The following is an 18405-nucleotide window of genomic DNA, read 5'->3' on the forward strand; positions in this document are numbered from 1 at the left end:
TACAGACACATCTTTGGGGTGACTTTTGGGTTGGGGTACCAAAGAGGACATCTGGAAAATGCCTCTCATGCAGCTGGCTAACTGCACCTGGATTTGGGGATTGGGTCACAGCACCTTCTGGATACAAATGGCCGTGATGATCTCTTCCTAAAATTTTAGGAAGGATCCACTTCGTCCAGTTGCTTTGTAAATTACAAAAGCATTATATATAGCCAATTGAAATAAATAAATAGACACATTTTTGTACCAGTGTCATGCTTTCCGGGAAACTAGGTATGGATTCATCATTTGGTCGTTGGACCCCTCCCATGTTAAGGTTACAGTCGTGAAGTTTCTCAACAACACCAGATGCCATGCTAATTTGGACTGTCATGTCTGCGTGAATGGAAGACAGGACAAAAAGATCCTGTTTGCCCTTCCACTTCACTGCAAACAATTCATTTCTCAAGCAGGCTTTCTCCCCCTTTCTAAGTTGGGTATTTACAAGCCATTGGAGGAAGCCCCAGTGATTCGGTAGCACGGTGACACATGAGCCAATTTCAAGATTGTACAAATGTCTAAATAGTGACACGATTGCATAGAATTTGTCCACGTATAAGTGGTACCCCTTAAGGAACAAAGACAACACAAAGTCCCAAACTATCTTGCCACTGCTCCCCATGTAGTGTGGGCAGTTGGGGAATTCTACTTGCTCTTCCCTCATAAACCCTAAAATTATATGTATAGCCTGTGGCCCTCTCACAGAGCTTATACAGTTTGACCCCATATCGGGCACGCTTGCTGCGGAGGTACTGTTTGAATGCAAGGCAACCAGTAATGTGAATGAAGGACTTATCCACGTAGATGTTTTGCTGGGGCATATACACATCTGCAAATTTCTCAGTGAGGTGGTTTATGAGGGGCTGAATTTTTTAAGAATGTGTTATCACTGAAATGCATGAAGCGCATTATCATCTCGTATCTATGCCTGGTCATGGCAGCAGAGAACATGGGCATATGATGAATTGGGTCTGTGGACGAAAAACGACCGCAACTCATTCTTTTTTGTAATGCCCATGTTGAGGGTTAGGCCCAAAAAAGTTTTAAATTCAGAAACCGCAATAGGTTTCCATGCGCATCATATGGCAAGACCTGAATTGGGGTATATTAATATTGTTGTGCATATAAATTGCTTTGGCCCACAATCAAATTGTACAAATCTTCTGTGAAAAAACGCTCCATAAACTCTAGGGCAGTCGTTTTACTGTTTTCACCTGAATTCTGGGGTGGGCAGTGAACGGGGGAAGCACAATTGCTGCAGAATCTGTGGGCTGCCAATCAGGATTTGCAAGCACATCCGGAAGGACACTATGGGCTCTATGGGACTGTGTGCAAATTCTTGGTGGCTGCGGGGTGCTACTTGAGCTTGCCACCTCACCAGCTTGTACTGCACTTATGGGACTTGCCACGTCACCAAGTGATACTGCAGTGCTGACATGAAAAAGATGAAATGAACTAGGGCGCTTATGCTCGCCAGTTCACCAAAAGGTAGTGCGGCACTAGTACTGGCTCTCTGCTGCATATGAGACAAGTCATGCGTCTCTAGCACTTCAGCTTCATGGGGTCAAGTACACCTGATCTTAACAGGGACCTCTTCTCCATCATCTGAGCTACCTGACGGGGTGCTGCTGCTTTCTACAGGTTCGTATTCTGAGGCAGATTCTGTCAGAGAGGCTTCCCTTTCACTCTCATCTGACATGCTCAGAATCCTGTAGGCCACTTCACTAGTGTACCTCTTTTGGGATATTTTGGGCTCTAAATTTACCGGTACCTAGTGCGACTCACAGGAAAAAGAGCACCTGGCTGTCAGGGACTGCTTAAACCACTACCAATAAAATTCACCTGCTAGTGTTAGCAGAGATCAGGCCTGATTCTGCTAACGCTGCGGTTTTGTGTGCAATGTATCACAGGTGACAAGAGATCAGAAATGACACTGACATTGCACTTCTTGTTGGGGGGGTGAGCATTGGGGCTAAACGGAAGTGCAGGCAGCTAACATTGCATTTTTGGGGACACTAATACTAAGGGGGCATTGGTATAGTTCTGTTCATGATCAATATATTGGTTCGTACACACACTATACTAGTAATGATGGTGATCAGAGACCTATAGCGTGAGTGCGATAATTTGCGGGCAATCTAACGCTAGCTGACCCTTGCTGGAGGGGGGACGCTAACTGACATCACTAGTGTCAGTAATACAGTGATCAGTGAAAAATAGTGTATGCTGACAATGTGCTAATGGCACTGGCAAGGTGACAGGGGATCAAAGGGTTAAATATGGCAATCAATCTAAGGTGTAGGTAATGTGCTGCTTTTACTCTTGTGTAATGTCTCTTTCTTCTCTCCCTGAAACAAAATGGTTCCAGGGAAAGAACATCCAGCAGTCAGATCCTGTGCCTGTATTTACCAATACAGGCATAGCTCTGCTTCTCCATTTACTGTAGATCAGCAGAGTCCCGGCCAAGATCACTGCTGATCATACATCTCCTACAGTGGATGACAGCAGGGGGGCGTACACATACCAGTGCGTCGCTTTGCTTGTAGCTGCTACCCATCCCCAGTACATTGCGGATGGGCGGCAAGCAGTTAAAAAGATGGGTTTAGTTCTGTTTTGATTTACTGCTGTTCAGGGGCTCTGGGCTTCAGCAAAATGGCAGCCTCCAGCAAGCAGAAACAGGAGCAATGCTGGAAGCAATTCACAGCACACACTAATTTTGGTATCATAATTATTAATATGGAATGCATGTTCCTTGCTAAAGAACATTATTTTTATCAAGTTGTTATGAGTAAAATTCTCTTTTAAATACCACCAAAAGAAAGCTCTGTCTCAAAAAGAGAAATTATAAAAATTTAATGTAAGCACAGTGTTGCATGACCGTGCAATTGTCAATCTTAGTGTGACAGCACTGAAAGCTGAAAATTGGCTTGGGCAGGAAGGGGTTAAAACTGTGGTTAAGCAAGTGCTTAAATCTGTGCTACAAAAAATTGCATCATCACGCCTAATCTTTAAGTGTTTGCTGCAAAAACTAGATGGCCACACCATAAATTGACAGCCCGTGTCACACAGTGTCCCGCCCCTCCGCTGAAACTGGGCCTGTGGCGTGAACAGCAGATTGTGTGTCCCCCGACATTAAATAAAGCTGTATCATTTAAAATGAAAGGAGCTCAGCTTCCTTCCCGAAGTGCAGCAAAGCATGCCGGTACTTGTAGTTCTGTGGACTGTTTGTGTGGGTGAATTTTAGTCTCTGAAACTACATGTCCCAGCATTCCTCACAACTCGGCAGAGTACACAATAAACATGGCGACTCACATGTAGCACTTCTCTTGGTTAGAAAGCCGTCTGCTGACAGGTAAAGGGTGGTCGGGTGAGCTGTGTGCTCGAAGTGTTCAGCTCTGCTCCCTGAGGAGGGTTTGTGGTCGCTGTGTGTTTGTGGAGCTATAGCTGGTGGTTGTCATCTTTGTGTGACAGCAGTGATTCGTGTGTTCTGTGTGAGGCGATGCACTGAGAGAAGGCTTCCCCTCGTTTAACCCTGTGTGTGCTTCCTTCCTGTCTGTGACACCATTCACTGAAGGCATCTGTTAGGTTACAGCGTGTTCCTGGCTGATAAAGAAAAGAGCTTCCCATGTCTTAGTTGTAACATTGTGTGTATTGATTGGTATGAAATTCCCAGAATCATTTTCACACTGATAATAGCAGTGCTCAGTGGACTTTCAGACCAGTCCTTCAGTCTTCCTAAAGCCTGCTTTTTTTTTTAAAAGAGAGGTATGGCCAAAGCTTTTTGGTCATGCTTCTCTTCTGACTCAGATTCAGCTGACAGCGGGCTAAAGACTGCTCCAGGCTCTGGAAGGATCCTGACAATAATGTTGGGATCCACCCAGATGCCTGATCGGCAGCTGGCTCAGCCTCTCAAACATGCGGCTGAGATCCTGAGCCAGCTGCTCCTGCCTTCTCCTAAGCCCATCAATCCAGTGAGCTCTGGAGGGGCAGAGCAGAGGGACGCTGACTGACCGTAGGGCCAGGAAAAGGGGTGGGTGGAAGGGCCGACTTCCCTGGGCGCAATAGTTTATTAAAGAAAAGGATGGGGTAGCCTTCCTTCTGTTACAAGGCTGACAGGAGTAGTGACTACAGCATCACCACTCCTGTCCAGCCCAGCGCTGGGAGCTGCAAGGAGAGGAGAGAGCCAGGAGGCGGTGCGGGCTGTGTTCTCTCTGACACTCATCCTTCCTGCCAGTGCTGTGCTCTTGTATTAACCTCCCTAGCGGTATGATTATTTCAGATTTTTGGTGCTGAAAGCGGTACCATTATTTTGCATGGAAATAAGTCGTTTTTTTATTGTAGGCTGTAATTTTTAGGAATAACTCACTGAAATCTGTCCGAACAAGAGTCTAGTAAGAGTCTTTTAAACATCCCGGGTATGATAAAATTTAAAACACCAAATCATAAATTATAATTTAATAAATAATCATAAAAAATAATAATATAATAATACATTTAATTCAATAATATAATGAAACTGAAATTTGAAATATAGCGCCAAGTTCGCACATTGCTGAGCAAAGTCGCAAAATCGTTTTCAGTGTCTGATGACGAATTTCCCCACGAATCATTATCACTGAATTCTGCAAGTAGTTCTAATTTACTATCGCTGTTCTCTAGCTGATCTAAACCTGCTTTTGACCTAAAGGGACACTTTTTGGACGCCATGGACATTTCTCAGTTTCCAGGCAGAAAGAACAGACAAAACGCAGGCAGGGCACAGGACAAAGCACTAGGGACAATATGTATGTGAAATGGGTTGAAACAGCAATGTTTTGCTATGAAAAATGTGTTTTGAAAAAAATGAAATTTTTTAAAATTTTCAAATTTCCCGCCGCCGGCGGCGCCCGTACGTCTCGACGTCACAGGGACCGGAACACAGCAGCTGGAGGAGATGGCCGGGGATGCTGCAGGGGACGCATCGCGGGAGTGAAGGACAAGGTAATTGCTGCAGGGACTCCCTATGCAGCGCCGTATGGTAATCCCGAGTGTAGCTCGGGGTTACCGCTTTTGGCACTGACATTTTACCCCGAGCTACACTCGGGAATACCACTAGGGAGGTTAACAGGCAGGCAGCAGTATTCACACACACAGGAGCTGCACTAGCAGGAAGGATGAATGGGAGAGAGAGTACAGCCTGCACCACCAAGCACAGAGGTGTCCAGGAGAAAGCCATCATTACAAGCATGTGCCGAATATTAAAACAGAGCTGCACTGTGATTTTGAAAAGTGAGTGACTGCTGGGCATAGGATCCCCCAAGCTTGCACATCATGAGTGATGGGCGCAGTTTGGCATCTTTGCCCTGGGCGTTGGATGACCTTGTCCTGGTTCTAGATGATAGTCACCTCTGTCTGCTCAGTGAAGACTGAGAACTGAGCAATCTGTGGTCATGTGATCACTTGGTTATTGGTCTTAGGGCTGGCGGGGGACAGCAGTATAGGTGGAGGGGAGGGAGCAGTTTTAAAATTAGTGTTACTACACCCAGGACCCTTCATTCACTATATCTGGTCTCCCACAGTACACACAACATGGAAATGCAATTATTTTAGTAAATATAAACTGCTAAATACCTTTTTTCATCAGCAGTTAGAGCAATCATGTGACTTCTGTCCGTGCCCAGCAGAGCACTGTTTAAAGCTTGTAAGAGGAGTTTTCAATCTCCTCTGACTGTCCTATGAGGCTTGCAGGGCCCCTGACCCTCTGTGTGGACAGTGCTGATTGGCCATGCGCTGATCACATGCACTCTCCCAAGAAAAAAAAACTCTTGGAGTACACACCAAACTGAGCATGTGCAGCTTGCCCCCATGGCTGTCATATCAGGAGATGGGACAGTAGAAGCAGGGGAGGATAAGAGAAGACAGGATCAAGCATCCTTTTTACACAATACATGACAATCTACTTGTCCAGATTTAAAAAAAAACACAATTTTTTTTAACCAAAACTGTATTTAAATCAGAGGTGATATTAGGAATGTCTGGGACTTTTAAAAACAAAACGGGCTGTATGGCGATTTAAACGTTTAATATTTTTAACATTGCGCTGTTTATCTCCTCCTCCCCTCCCTGCCTGTCTGTCTGTCTCCAGCACCGCACCCAGGGACTAGCAGAGAGGGGAGAGACCTTGCAGTGTAATGAGCACCAATTGGCTGCTCCTCAGAAAAGGGGCATGTCCAGCTTATCCTTTATCCATTTTGCTGCCAGAGCCATTTTTGCGTTTTTCGCACAAGTTTAAAAAATAATTTTAGGCCTGAAGAGTACATAAAATTCCAAAACATGATATATTTTCTGAAAGCAGAGACCATAGAGAATAAAATAGTGGTAGTTCCAATTTTTTATGCCGCATGATATTATCGCACAATTTCAGTAAAAAATAGTTAATTTTTTTGGCACAAAAAAGCAATACATTACCCTATTTTTTTTTGTAAAATATAAAAGATGAGGTTGCAGCAAGTAAATAGATATCCAACATGTCAAACCTTAAATTTGCGTGCGCTTGTGAAATGGCGACGAACTTCAGTACCCTATATTTTCTATAGCCGACACTTTTAAAGCTCCTTATAGGTCATCAGTTTAGCATTACGGAGGAGCTCTGGTGCTAGAATTATTTCTCTCATTCTGGCGTGTGCGGCGATACGTGTCTCGACGTCATGTAGAAGTGTCCCAGCGTGCTCTTTTGCCATTGTACATGCATATATGTGGAGCCTCAATTTTTTTTTTGGGGGGGGGGGGGAGTTTTTAGGGGTTTTTTGTTTTTTTTTTCCCTTCACATAGGGGACAAAGTCCCCTACATGATGATTTTTGGTGACAGGTTCTCTTTGTTGAGGCATCCAGGGTCTAAACATGTCTCTCCTGTGCTCCACTGAATGTAATGCAGTGCACATCGCACCGCATTACATTCTTTCCTGGCTTCCATGGCTGGGAATCTCTCAACGGGGACCCGAAAGTCAACTGAAAACTCTGTCATTTTTAATATTCAGAGCAAACTCATCCATCCATGTCTCCATGATTTATTTTGTTGAGGAAGCACAATGACTGCTTTCTCAACAAAATATATCAAGTGAAAGTTGTTATAGTGTCTACAAACTATGTTATATATGCTTGGATTTATGTAGCTGTGATGCTATACTGACTGATAATGGCAGTGATCAGCAACTTATATTGGGACTGTAATAGTGTGGAAGGCAATCTGGCACTAAAAGACCCTCACTGGGGAGGTACACTAACTGACATCACTAGTGATACTAATACAGTGATCAGATAAAATACTGTACACTGTCATTGTACTAATGACACTGGCTGAGAAGGTGTTAACATTAAGGGGCAATCAAGGGGTTAACTGTGTGCTTAACAAGGGTAATGTGTGTATTACGTGCTGCTTTGACTAAGAGATCTGGCTGTTTTTTCTCCCTGATTTTCAGGGGGAAGAAACAGCCAGATCATTAACTCTGTACAGAGTCCTGTGTTTGTAAACACAGGACTGGGTGCTGTGAGTGGACACAGCTGATCAGCAAGCCTCAGCTATAAATCATTGGGTAAAACCTGCTGAACAAAATTGTGCTATGTCCAACCACAGTGCAGGTCAGCAATGGGCGCACAACACAAACCCAACCGGCAACATTTATTATCGTTGCTGAGCCTGCAGCTGCCACCCGGTTATAGTAAATATCTGTGTCCCATTGGGTAGTATTCCTATCTGTTAGACACCACTGTTGCATAGGCAGTCATTTTACTGCAGAAGAAACAGACAATGTCTCTCCTGAAATGAACTAAAACTACCTGCCTGCTTAAAGCAATCCCCTGAATGTAATCTGAGCTGCGCATGTTCATTCCCTGTGTGCTGGAATGACTAGCCTCTGCACATGCACAGGAGTGATGTCATCCTGTGCTGGCCAATAAAGATGGCTGAAAACCAGCACACTGGAGAAGATACTGGCGCGGTGAGAGACTGTTGGAGAGGCGAGTATTGATCCCTTTACTTCCTGCTTTAACACTGCCATTGTCTGGTACAGTGCAGTCGCACACCAAGCAGGTGTTAGTACATTGCTGTGCCATTTGTTTTAAATGGCTCTCTACTGCATGTACAGAATACAGCTATGTTTCAGCATAGAATGGGGACATTTATCAAACAAATTACTAACACATCTAAAAGTAAATCTGTCTGCATCACATTTAGCAAAAACTATGCAACGTTTTTTCCTCTTGTTTATTTGCAATACCTATGGCTGTAGTCATGGGCAGTGAACTGCAACAAATTTGCAAAGCTCTACAACAGATTTGTTACTGTACAAACCAGAGCTGAGGGAGGAATTTATAATTCAACTGTTTCCTGCTGTTGTTAAAGCTGAACACCAGGAATTTAGCCACTTTGTAAAATGTTCTGGCTTACTATGGGTTAAAGTGGTTGTAAATCTTTACCTATACCCATTGAAGTGACTGGCCTCAAGTGATATACAGAGATGAAACAAGTCCTTCCACATACCTTGTACCTGTTTATTTGCAGCCATTTGTCCTGTACATCCTTCTAAAACTCAGAGATGAAAAGGATTTATCACTGGCTCACAAAGCAGGGGTCATGGAGCTGTAGTTACGTCGTGTAGGAACTCTGATAACTGATTGGAAGGAAGGGACAATCCCCCCTTCACACAGCACACAAGAAAAGAGTTGAGGCTGTCAATCACAGGCTTTTTACAGGAGATCCCTCTTCTGTCACCTTTTTTTTTTTTTTTGGTGTCAGGGAAGCTTGTCAGAAGTGACTCCATGCAGATAAAAAAGGAAGGAGAAAGCAGAGAGCAATGGCATTTGGTGTTTTGGAGAGAGGCAAGTAACCACTATAGAAATATGTGCTTTGTTCAGGTTTCATGTCCTTTTTATAAACACTTGAAGTCCAATGAGTTGTATGCCACTTTGTGGGCTTATCTATTTAATGTACAACTCAGTTTTATGGAGAGCTGGAAGTACAGCGGTCACTATACTTCTGGCACTCTGACAGGCGACATATGCTGCCTTCTCACACACAGCTCTCTCTGTTCACATAATAGAAAATGCTTTGTGATTGGGCAAGAGGAGGGGAGCACCAGGCACAGGTAGGCGAATCTGTAGCCGCTGGAACTGAGACCAGAAGGACCAGCATTTGCTCATTGGATGCATTGGGATAGCCAGGGCTTTTTTTTTATAGCTGGAACTTGGTGGAACACAGTTCATCTTTGCAGCTTGGTGTCATTTAGTATTTTACTCTTGATAGGTGGAGCAGATTTAGGTACACATGGTCAGGCAGAGTTTAGGCTCACTGGAGAAATAATTGTGATCAGCGCCAGATTATTGTATCATAGACCAGATTATTGCATGTGACCTAGGGCACTATAGGGGACAGCACCTAGCACTCCCTCTTATAATACTGTTTACAGTTAGTACTACACACTCACATACAGTAAAAGGTTCCGGTTTTCCACCTATCCGCGCAAGTCGCCAGCCTGCACAGTTTTGTTGGAGACATGCTGTATTATATATTTTCAGGTGACCTATCTTGGGTCCATACCTACATCTGAATTTCACCGTTTGTATAGAATTTGGTTTTGAATCTGCAAACGGGGTTCTAGCCTTGTCTCTGATCATGTTTCTGTGTCAGCATGGTAAAGTAAATATGGATCTAAGGCTGGCCATACACTATACAATTTTCTGTTCAATTTCTGCCCAATTTCCTTTAGATTTACCTTCAACCATGTAGTGCAGGGGCCTGCCTAATTGGATACAATTGAAAGTGTTGTTTAGGTTTGACCTCGTATTATATGGTTTTTGGTAAATCTAAAGCATAATTCTCAAGAAAATTGTATAATGTATGGCCAGCCTAAGTATGGATTTGAAGAGCTGATGTTGATGTGAACAATGCATATATGATCCCAGTCTTGTTAGTGTGATACTAATGCTAGCTAAAGACAGAGATGTAGGGAGCAGTAGTAAGCCATGTTGCTTCTCTCTTATTCAGCTCATTATGTTTCTCATGACTTTCAGATTTGCACCCTTTGACTAGAAATGTTTGGGGACTTGTTTGAAGAAGAGGAAGATTTCTCATTTCTATCAAACAGCACAACCAGTAATGGCAAAAAGGCAAAACCCAAAGATTCTGACGTACTGGAACCACGTGGAGAGACCAGACTAAGTGGCCTTAGGAACCAGGGAGGCACTTGCTATCTAAACTCTCTGCTACAGACTCTGCTTTTCACCCCAGAATTTAGAGGTACGATTGGCATGCTATTTATTAAAACCTTTCTTACTTACTGTTTTCCACTTCTGGGTGTAAAGGTTTTCATATTTGGTGTTTGGACTGTAAAGCAGTCTTCTATATTTCTGAAGAAAATGTTACTTCTTTTCTGCTTGCTGTTGATTCAGCTCATCAAGCCCCACACGCAGCTTAAATACCACTTTTAGGTGGGCTGGCTGTATAAAAATGAAAGGTTCTTTTTGTACCACCTCACCTCAACCTTAATGGCTGTATTGTTTCCACTAGACTGACAAGGCCTATATTTTAAAGCCATTTCCTACACTCGTAAAGGCTAAGAAGCCTGAAACAGCAGTTAATAATACTGGTTCTGTAAAATTATGGCTGTATCTGTGCTATTACACCAGTGGTTCTGGACACAGAGGCGGCTAAAAGGGGCAAAAAGGAATGGTTTGCTTGACTATGCCCACTTACCCATAGGCAGAAACTGGGTTCCTTGTTTTTTGGTTCCATGCTGAGGACATAAATATCATCTTTTCTAAGAAGGTAAAGATGTATCTCATAAGAAAAAGTAATGATGCTTGTTTAACATTTGCTTTTGTTTAGGTTTAGGAAATAACGATTACTAAATTGATGTAACATAGATTAAAAAAATTACAAAATGTAAGGCATTAAAGTGGTATTAAACCCAAAAATATAATGCATTGGAGATTATCAATCGTTAGATGTGGTAAATGCATTTCTTTTCTTTTTTAGGCTTTTTTTTTTCTTTCGGTTTTCATCTGATGATATGGCACACGTCCTGTATTAGAATGCCCCCACTCTGGATGAAGGAGCACAGGGGGCACCTTTTGGATAGCAGCATTGTCAGTCTAGGGGGAGGGGAGTGTTAGAAACACTTACAAATTGAAGCTAAACTCCAGCTAACACTTTATAAGCAGCTACAGCAAACTATTTTTTTCCCTTTTCGAATAAAGGTTTTACATAAAAGCTGATCATTGTAAGCACCCGTCAGTAGTAAATGGTTTTTCCTAACCCTGTACCTGCTACAACTGCAGAACAGTTAGTTCTGCTGAAAACAGCAGACTTACTGGCCAGATCACCAGGTGAAAATAAAGGAAAAAAGCCTATAAAATAATCTGTACATATGGAACAGTGCTGCTCACTAATATCTACAATACCTAATCCAAAGAATAAAACATATATAAAATTACCCCCTATATAAAAATTGTGCAACAAAACATATGTACATATAACAAACCCTCCTATATCTCTAGTTCACATATAGTGTAAGTGCAATATAATATGTGACTAATACATAATATTATTTATCATCATATATAAAAGCAGCAGTTTATAAATTATTAACCACTTTCCCTCTGGAAAATGTATCCCCCTTTGTGACCAGGCCATTTTTGGCTGTCGGCACTGCGCTATTTCAACTGGTAATTGCGCGGTCGTGCAGTTCTGTACTCAAACGAAATGTATGTCCTTTTTTCGCACAAATAGAGCTTTCTTTTGGTGGTATTCGATCACTTTTACTTTTTGCACTATAAACAAAAAAATACCGAAAATTAAAAAAATATTTTTCACTTTTGGTTATAAAAAATATCCAATAAACTCAGTCATCAATTTAGGTCAAAATGTATTCTGCTACATGTCTTTGGTAAAAAATTTGGAATTGGAATTTCCACAGCTTTTACTTTCTGACTGCCTATCACATTTCTTGAGGTGCTAAAATGCCAGGGCAGTACAAAACTCCCCAAATGACCCCTTTTTGGAAAGTACACACCCCAAGGATTTTGCAGAGAGGCATGTTGAGTCATGGAACATATTTTGTGCCACACATTTGATATTTTGTGCCACACATGATATATTGCTCATGGATGCTATGGGTATATGTGGAGTAACACCCCAAAACACCTTCTACTTCTATGGGGATACCACATGTGAGAGACTTTTTGGCAGCCTAGCTACATACAGGCCCCCAAAATCCAATGACCGCCTCCAGGCTTTCAAAGGGCATATTTCCTCATATCACTTCCCCACTACCTATTACAGTTTCGTAGGCCCTAAAATGCCAGGATAGTACAACCCCCACCCCCTCAAATGACCCCTTTTTGGAAAGCAGACACGCCAAGGAATTTGATAAGCGGCATGGTGAGTATTTTACAGATATAATTTTTGTCACATGGTATTGAAAAAAAACAAATTTACTCACCATGCCTCTTAGCAAATACCTTGGAGTGTCTACTATCCAAAAAAGCGGTTATTTGGAGGGGTTGCTTCTACTATCCTGGCATTTCAGGGCCAACATTAGAAGCTTATTCCACACGTCACCCACTCTTGAAGCCTTTTCTGACACTTTTTGTTCACATGAAAAAACATTTTTTTTGGCTTGAAAATTACTTTGAACCCCAAACATTATATATTTGTTTAAAGTAGAGGACCTAGAGAATAAAACGGTGGGTGTTGAGATTTTTTAAGTCACACAGTATTTGCGCAGCAATTTTTCAAATGCAAATCTTTTGGGAAAAATACACTTTTTAGAATTTTAAAGCACAAAAACACAATATGTTGCCCAATTTGATAACATATAAAAGATGTTACGCTGAGCAAATAGATACCAAACAGGACAAGCTTTAAAATTGGCAGCAAAGTACATACATTTTTAATATTGATAGGCGACGCTTTAAAAGCCTTTACAGGTCACCAATTTATATTTACACGGGAGATCTTGTGCTAGAATTACTGCCCTCGATCTGACGTTTGTGGCGATACCTCACATGCTTGGTGCAACTGCTGTTTACATACTGGCACGGGGTCATTGCTTGCGCATGCAGTTATTTTGATTTGTTTTATCATTTTTACACTGTCCCTTTTCATTTTTTTTCTATCACTTTTATTGCTATCACAGAGAATGTAAATATCCCCTGTGACTGCAATAGGCATTGACAGGTATTATTTTTTGAGAAATCTGGGGTCTATTAGAGTATCTCCTCTGCCCTTACATCATCTGATCTCACCAAGATTGGTGTGATCAGATGCTTTCCCAGTTTACAAATGGCGCTGTTAAAGTCTGGCGAAATGGAAGTGATGACATGCTCGTAGCTTCCAGTCTCTGATCAGCTCCAGAGTCAGCCAGCGGAACTGGCTGATTCCCCTGTCGGACAGGAGAGCCCAAGAAAACTGTGGAAGGCGGCAGGAGGTGGGGGCGGTGGATGTCCCTTCCCGCCCCGCTGCTTGTTAAAACGATTTAGCAGCTAATTGGCCACTAGGATTGCCTTTACATGAAAGCCGATCGGCAGCTGAAAAAAACTATACCAGGATGATGCCTGTAGCTGCAGGCATCATCCCGGTATAACCACTCAATTCCAGCGACGCACCAGTACATTGCTGGTCCATGTTGGGCATGTAACGGCAGAGAACATGAGCATATGATGAATCAGGTCTGTGGACCAATATGACCGCAATTCATTCTTTTTTGTAATTCCCATGTTGAGGGTTAGGCCCAAATAATTTTTAAATTCAGAAACCGTGATAGGTTTCCATTCAAACTGTCTAGCAAGAGCTGATTTTGGGTTGGCGGCGATGTATTGTGCGTATAAATTGCCTTGGAACACAATCAATTGTTACAAATCTTCCGTGAAAAACAGCGGATCGGCTAAACGCTAGTGCGAACGGGGCCGATCGTGCTAACACTGCAATTTTGGGGACACTATACAAAGCATGGACTAGTATATGTCTGTTCATGATCATTATATTGATCCGTACAAACACTATACTAGTAATCGGGGTGATCAGCAACCTATAGCATGAGTGTGCTGACAATCTAACGCTAGCTGATCCTAGCTGGGAGGGGCTCTTACTGACCAAGATGCTATCTGATGTTGCTAGTGGCAGGAATACAGTGATCGGTGAAAAATTCTATATACTGACACTGTACTAATGGGACTGGCTGGGTGATGGGGCAATCAAAGGGTTTAATGTGCTAATCTAACGTGTGTATTCTCTTCTCTCCCTTCCCTGGACCGACTGGGGGGGGGCGCAGGCGCAATCATACCCCGAAATAGGAAGCGACATAAGATTACGTTGCTTTACCCAGAGCTGCTGCTCACCGGCAAAATGTGCATAAGCGGTCGGCAAGTAGTTTAAAAAAAAATAAAATGAGAAAAATTAAATAAAAAATACCATTAAGAATTTTTGTAAATTTAAGGGTTTTCTTTTTTTTTTTAAATACTTTTATCAGAATAGTACAATGTCACCATAGTAACATTGTACTACTGTGTGGGGGGTGATTAGGGATTTTTTTTTTTTTTACACTTTGCTTTGCAGGAGAAATAAAGATCATTTCTCCTGTAATGCAAAGCTTGCTGTCATGAACCTAACTCATTCATAAACTGTCATGAATGAGTTAAGTTTTTGACAGCTCAAGATAGTGATCTGGCTGGAGCTGGTCGCATGGTACAGGGTGCTGTGAATAGCCCCATGTATGTGACATCTGTGGGCCAATCACAGCTCACGAGGAAGAGAAGCAGAGCTGTTATGAATTAGATTGATTCATACCAGCTTTGGTTACATTGTGATCATGTGATTGCATAGCGATCATGTGATCACCGAGTCCCGTTCACTGGGATCTTCATTCCGCTGTTTCCGCCGGACACAGCAGTCACATGTCAGTACAGCCAGAGCGATGTACTCGTATATCGCTTTGCCTGTAGATGCCGCCCGGCTGCAGTACATTGCGAGCGGATGGTCGGGAAGCAGTTAAAGTGATTAGTGCAATCAAATAAATAAATTAATAAAGTGCAAAAGTGTCCATTAAATAACTTTAAATGTAGTCACATCATCACAAAGTCCAACATAACTCCTTGTGTCCATCCAATATGTAAAGTTCTTCATTAATAAAGCGCTGCTTGCTGTGCAAAATTTACCATGCTAATGACACCACCAAAAAATTTAAATTATAGACCAGCAGAAGCGCTTGTTCTGGGAGTGACAGTCTGCAGCCCACAATCCTATTTTCAAGGACTTCTTAGATTGAGCCTTGAGAAGGAGTCTCCATAGCGTTAAACCATATAAAATATTTGTTAAAACTGCAAAACATATACACTCACATTGTTCCATGTCTCCACTGACACAAGTGAAATGATATAAGATCGTAAGTAAAGTTATCTCTGGCCATATGAGAGCGACTACTGCACGACAACAACGCCGTGTGTGGTGAAGTCCACCTCCTGGCCCTTTCCTACGCATTTCGACACTTGACATCCTCTGGGAACGGAAGGATGTACATCACCTCGCATGCAATATATATAGTGTATTGGATCGTAGTCATAGTAGCCGCTCCTCACATAATACATACAAAAACATATAAAATTGACGCCCAATTCAAAATACGTATTTAACCCAACTAAATGCCTATAATCTTGGAGGCAGAAAAAAATATATATATAAAAAACTTATCAAACCAAAAAATGCAAATACCTAATCTTCGTATCTACAAATGGCGGCTAATTTAAAGGGCCCCATACACATCTAAAGGGTACCTCTATCCTTTCAACCAATTCAACAGTGTGTTCTATGATCCGCAAAAATTCAATAAACAATTTACATCCAATACTGTATTCAAGCCCTGTGGCCATAAAGTCCCTAATTCAAAAATCCAAAAGAAAGCAAATTCAGCCAACGCATCTAAGAATTGGTTAACTGCAATATCATAAATGTTTAGTTTTGGGTTTAAAGTATAACGGCTAAACCCTTTTTTTTTTTCTTTCAGTTTTGGATAGAGTGGAGAGGAATTAAAACAGAGAATAGATTTATTGCTGTCTGTGCCCCTGTTAGGGAGATTCACCCTTTCTATTTCTCCTATTTACTATTATTATTCAATGTTAAAGTAAAAGAAAATCCCAAATTTTGGTTTGTCCCCAGAACAGTGATAAAGTGGAAAACTTCCAAAAGGAACACTAGTTCTGATGACCCTGGTGACAATCAGGGATTACCTCCTTTTGGAGGGCTTTCCACTCACTTCCTGTTTTGGCTATGGGACAGGAAGTGAAAGGAAATCATCCCTGTGGGACAGAGACTGCAAAAAATATAACCCTGACTGGATTATACCATATCCAAAATAGATAAAAAGTTTTGCCTTAGTTCTACTTTAACATTTTAGAAGAGTTACATGTTGCCCTATTTAAAACCACATGTATAAACTTTTATACAACTTTTTTTCTGTGAATGTTCAGCGTGGCCCCATCCCCAAGTTTTCCCATTGGTCCTTCAGTGAGGTAGGTGACCTCACTGAGCAATATGGGCTTCAGAGGCAGAGGGGCGCAGGTTTTACTCTTATAGGGAAAGTCTACATTTTCATATAGCTTCGGCTGCCTATATTTTTGCATTTGCTGATATTTAATGCAGTTTATATCATGTGTTTGTAACAGGTTTGTTTAAAGTAAATCTTTCAGCTCCGCTAACCTGGAGCAAACCTTTACAATTTTAAAATGTGCAAGAATACACTCACCGGCCACTTTATTAGGTACACCTTGCTGGTGCCAAGAAAATATCCCCCACCATTACACCACCACCAGCCTGAACCATTGATACAAGGCAAGATGGATCCATGTTTTCATGTTGTTTATGCCAAATTCTGACCCTACCATCTGAATGTCACAGCTGAAACTGAATGCCAATTCTCCTCTTACATCAAGGCATTTCATCCACAGAACTGGATATTTTCTTTTTCCGATCATTCTCTGTAGACCCTAGAGTTGGTTGTGTGTAAAAATTCCAGTAGATCAGAAGTTTTTGAAATACTCAGACCAGCTTGTCTGGCATCAACAATCATGCCACTTTCAACGTCACTTAAATCCCCTTTCTTCCCCATTCTGATGCTTGATTTGAACTTCAGCAAGTCATCTTCACCATGTCTAGATGCCTAAATACATTGAGTTGTTGCTATATGATTAGCTGATTAGCAATTTTTGTTGCCAAGCAATTACCGTATTTTTCGCCGTATAAGACGCACTTTTTCTTCCCCAAAACTGGGGGGGGAAATGTCAGTGCGTCTTATAAGGCGAATATGGAGCGGCCGGTCCGGTATTTCCACCGCGGCCGTGTCAGAATACCGGGCCGGCCGCTCAGCTCTGCAGCGGGACCTTACCTGTTCCTCTATCCAGCGGCGTGCTGTCTTCCCGGCTTCTGTAGTGTGGGCACTGGGCATGACAGCCGGGTGCCAAGTGCGCATGCGCAAGAAGCGGTGCTTTTTGTGAATGGTAAGGCGGTACCTGGGACACATGACAGATCCCAGAAGCCGCCGGACCAATCACAAAGCGCAAGTGCTTCTCGCTCATGCGCACTGGGCACCCGGCTGTCATGCCGAGCGCCATTACAGAAGCCGGGAAGACAGCGCGCGGCTGGATCGAGGAACAGGTAAGATAAAAAAAAAACTCTGCGGAAGTAAGAGCGGGTACCTGTCAAATTCAGGTACCCGCTCCCCACCTCCCCAAAGGTCAGCAGTCATCTGTACTGTCCGCAGTCTCTGGTCATCCCTGTGCTGTCCGCAGTCTCTGGTCATCCCTGTGCTGTCCGCAGTCTCTGGTCATCCCTGTGCTGTCCGCAGTCTCTGGTCATCCCTGTGCTGTCCGCAGTCTCTGGTCATCCCTGTGCTGTCCGCAGTCTCTGGTCATCCCTGTGCTGTCCGCAGTCTCTGGTCATCCCTGTGCTGTCCGCAGTCTCTGGTCATCCCTGTGCTGTCCGCAGTCTCTGGTCATCCCTGTGCTGTCCGCAGTCTCTGGTCATCCCTGTGCTGTCCGCAGTCTCTGGTCATCCCTGTGCTGTCCGCAGTCTCTGGTCATCCCTGTGCTGTCCGCAGTCTCTGGTCATCTCCTGTACTGTGTCTGCAGTCCATTAGTTCAGAATTTTTTTTTTTCCTGTTTTCTGCCTCTAAAACCTAGGTGCGTCTTATGGTCAGGTGCGTCTTATACGGCGAAAAATACGGTAAACAGGTGTACCTAATAAAGTGGCCATTGAGTGTACATAAGCAGATATTGGAATCAGCAAAAAATAGCATCTTAAAGGACTGAGCAGATCCAGAGATGCATTCAGCTGTAATTATA

The 18405-nt window shown here is 42.7% G+C and overlaps 1 protein-coding gene across 4 annotated transcripts in view; it reads left to right on the forward strand.

The window, feature by feature from the left end:
- Positions 1 to 3311: 3311 nt before the first annotated feature.
- USP40 (ubiquitin specific peptidase 40) overlaps positions 3312 to 18405 on the forward strand; it is an 80839-nt gene continuing 65745 nt past the window's right edge. For all 4 annotated transcript variants that reach the window (XM_089693167.1, XM_089693169.1, XM_089693168.1 and 1 more), the window contains exons 1-2: positions 3312 to 3391; positions 10087 to 10312. In XM_089693167.1, the coding sequence (XP_089549293.1) occupies positions 10108 to 10312 (205 nt within the window). In that variant the 5' untranslated portion in view covers positions 3312 to 3391; positions 10087 to 10107. The remainder of the gene's footprint in view (positions 3392 to 10086; positions 10313 to 18405) is intronic.

Source organism: Staurois parvus, unplaced genomic scaffold (genome assembly GCF_062004578.1).
Source record: "Staurois parvus isolate SC_StPar_1 unplaced genomic scaffold, SC_StPar_1.0 ptg000616l, whole genome shotgun sequence".
In the NCBI taxonomy this organism is placed as follows: domain Eukaryota; kingdom Metazoa; phylum Chordata; class Amphibia; order Anura; family Ranidae; genus Staurois; species Staurois parvus.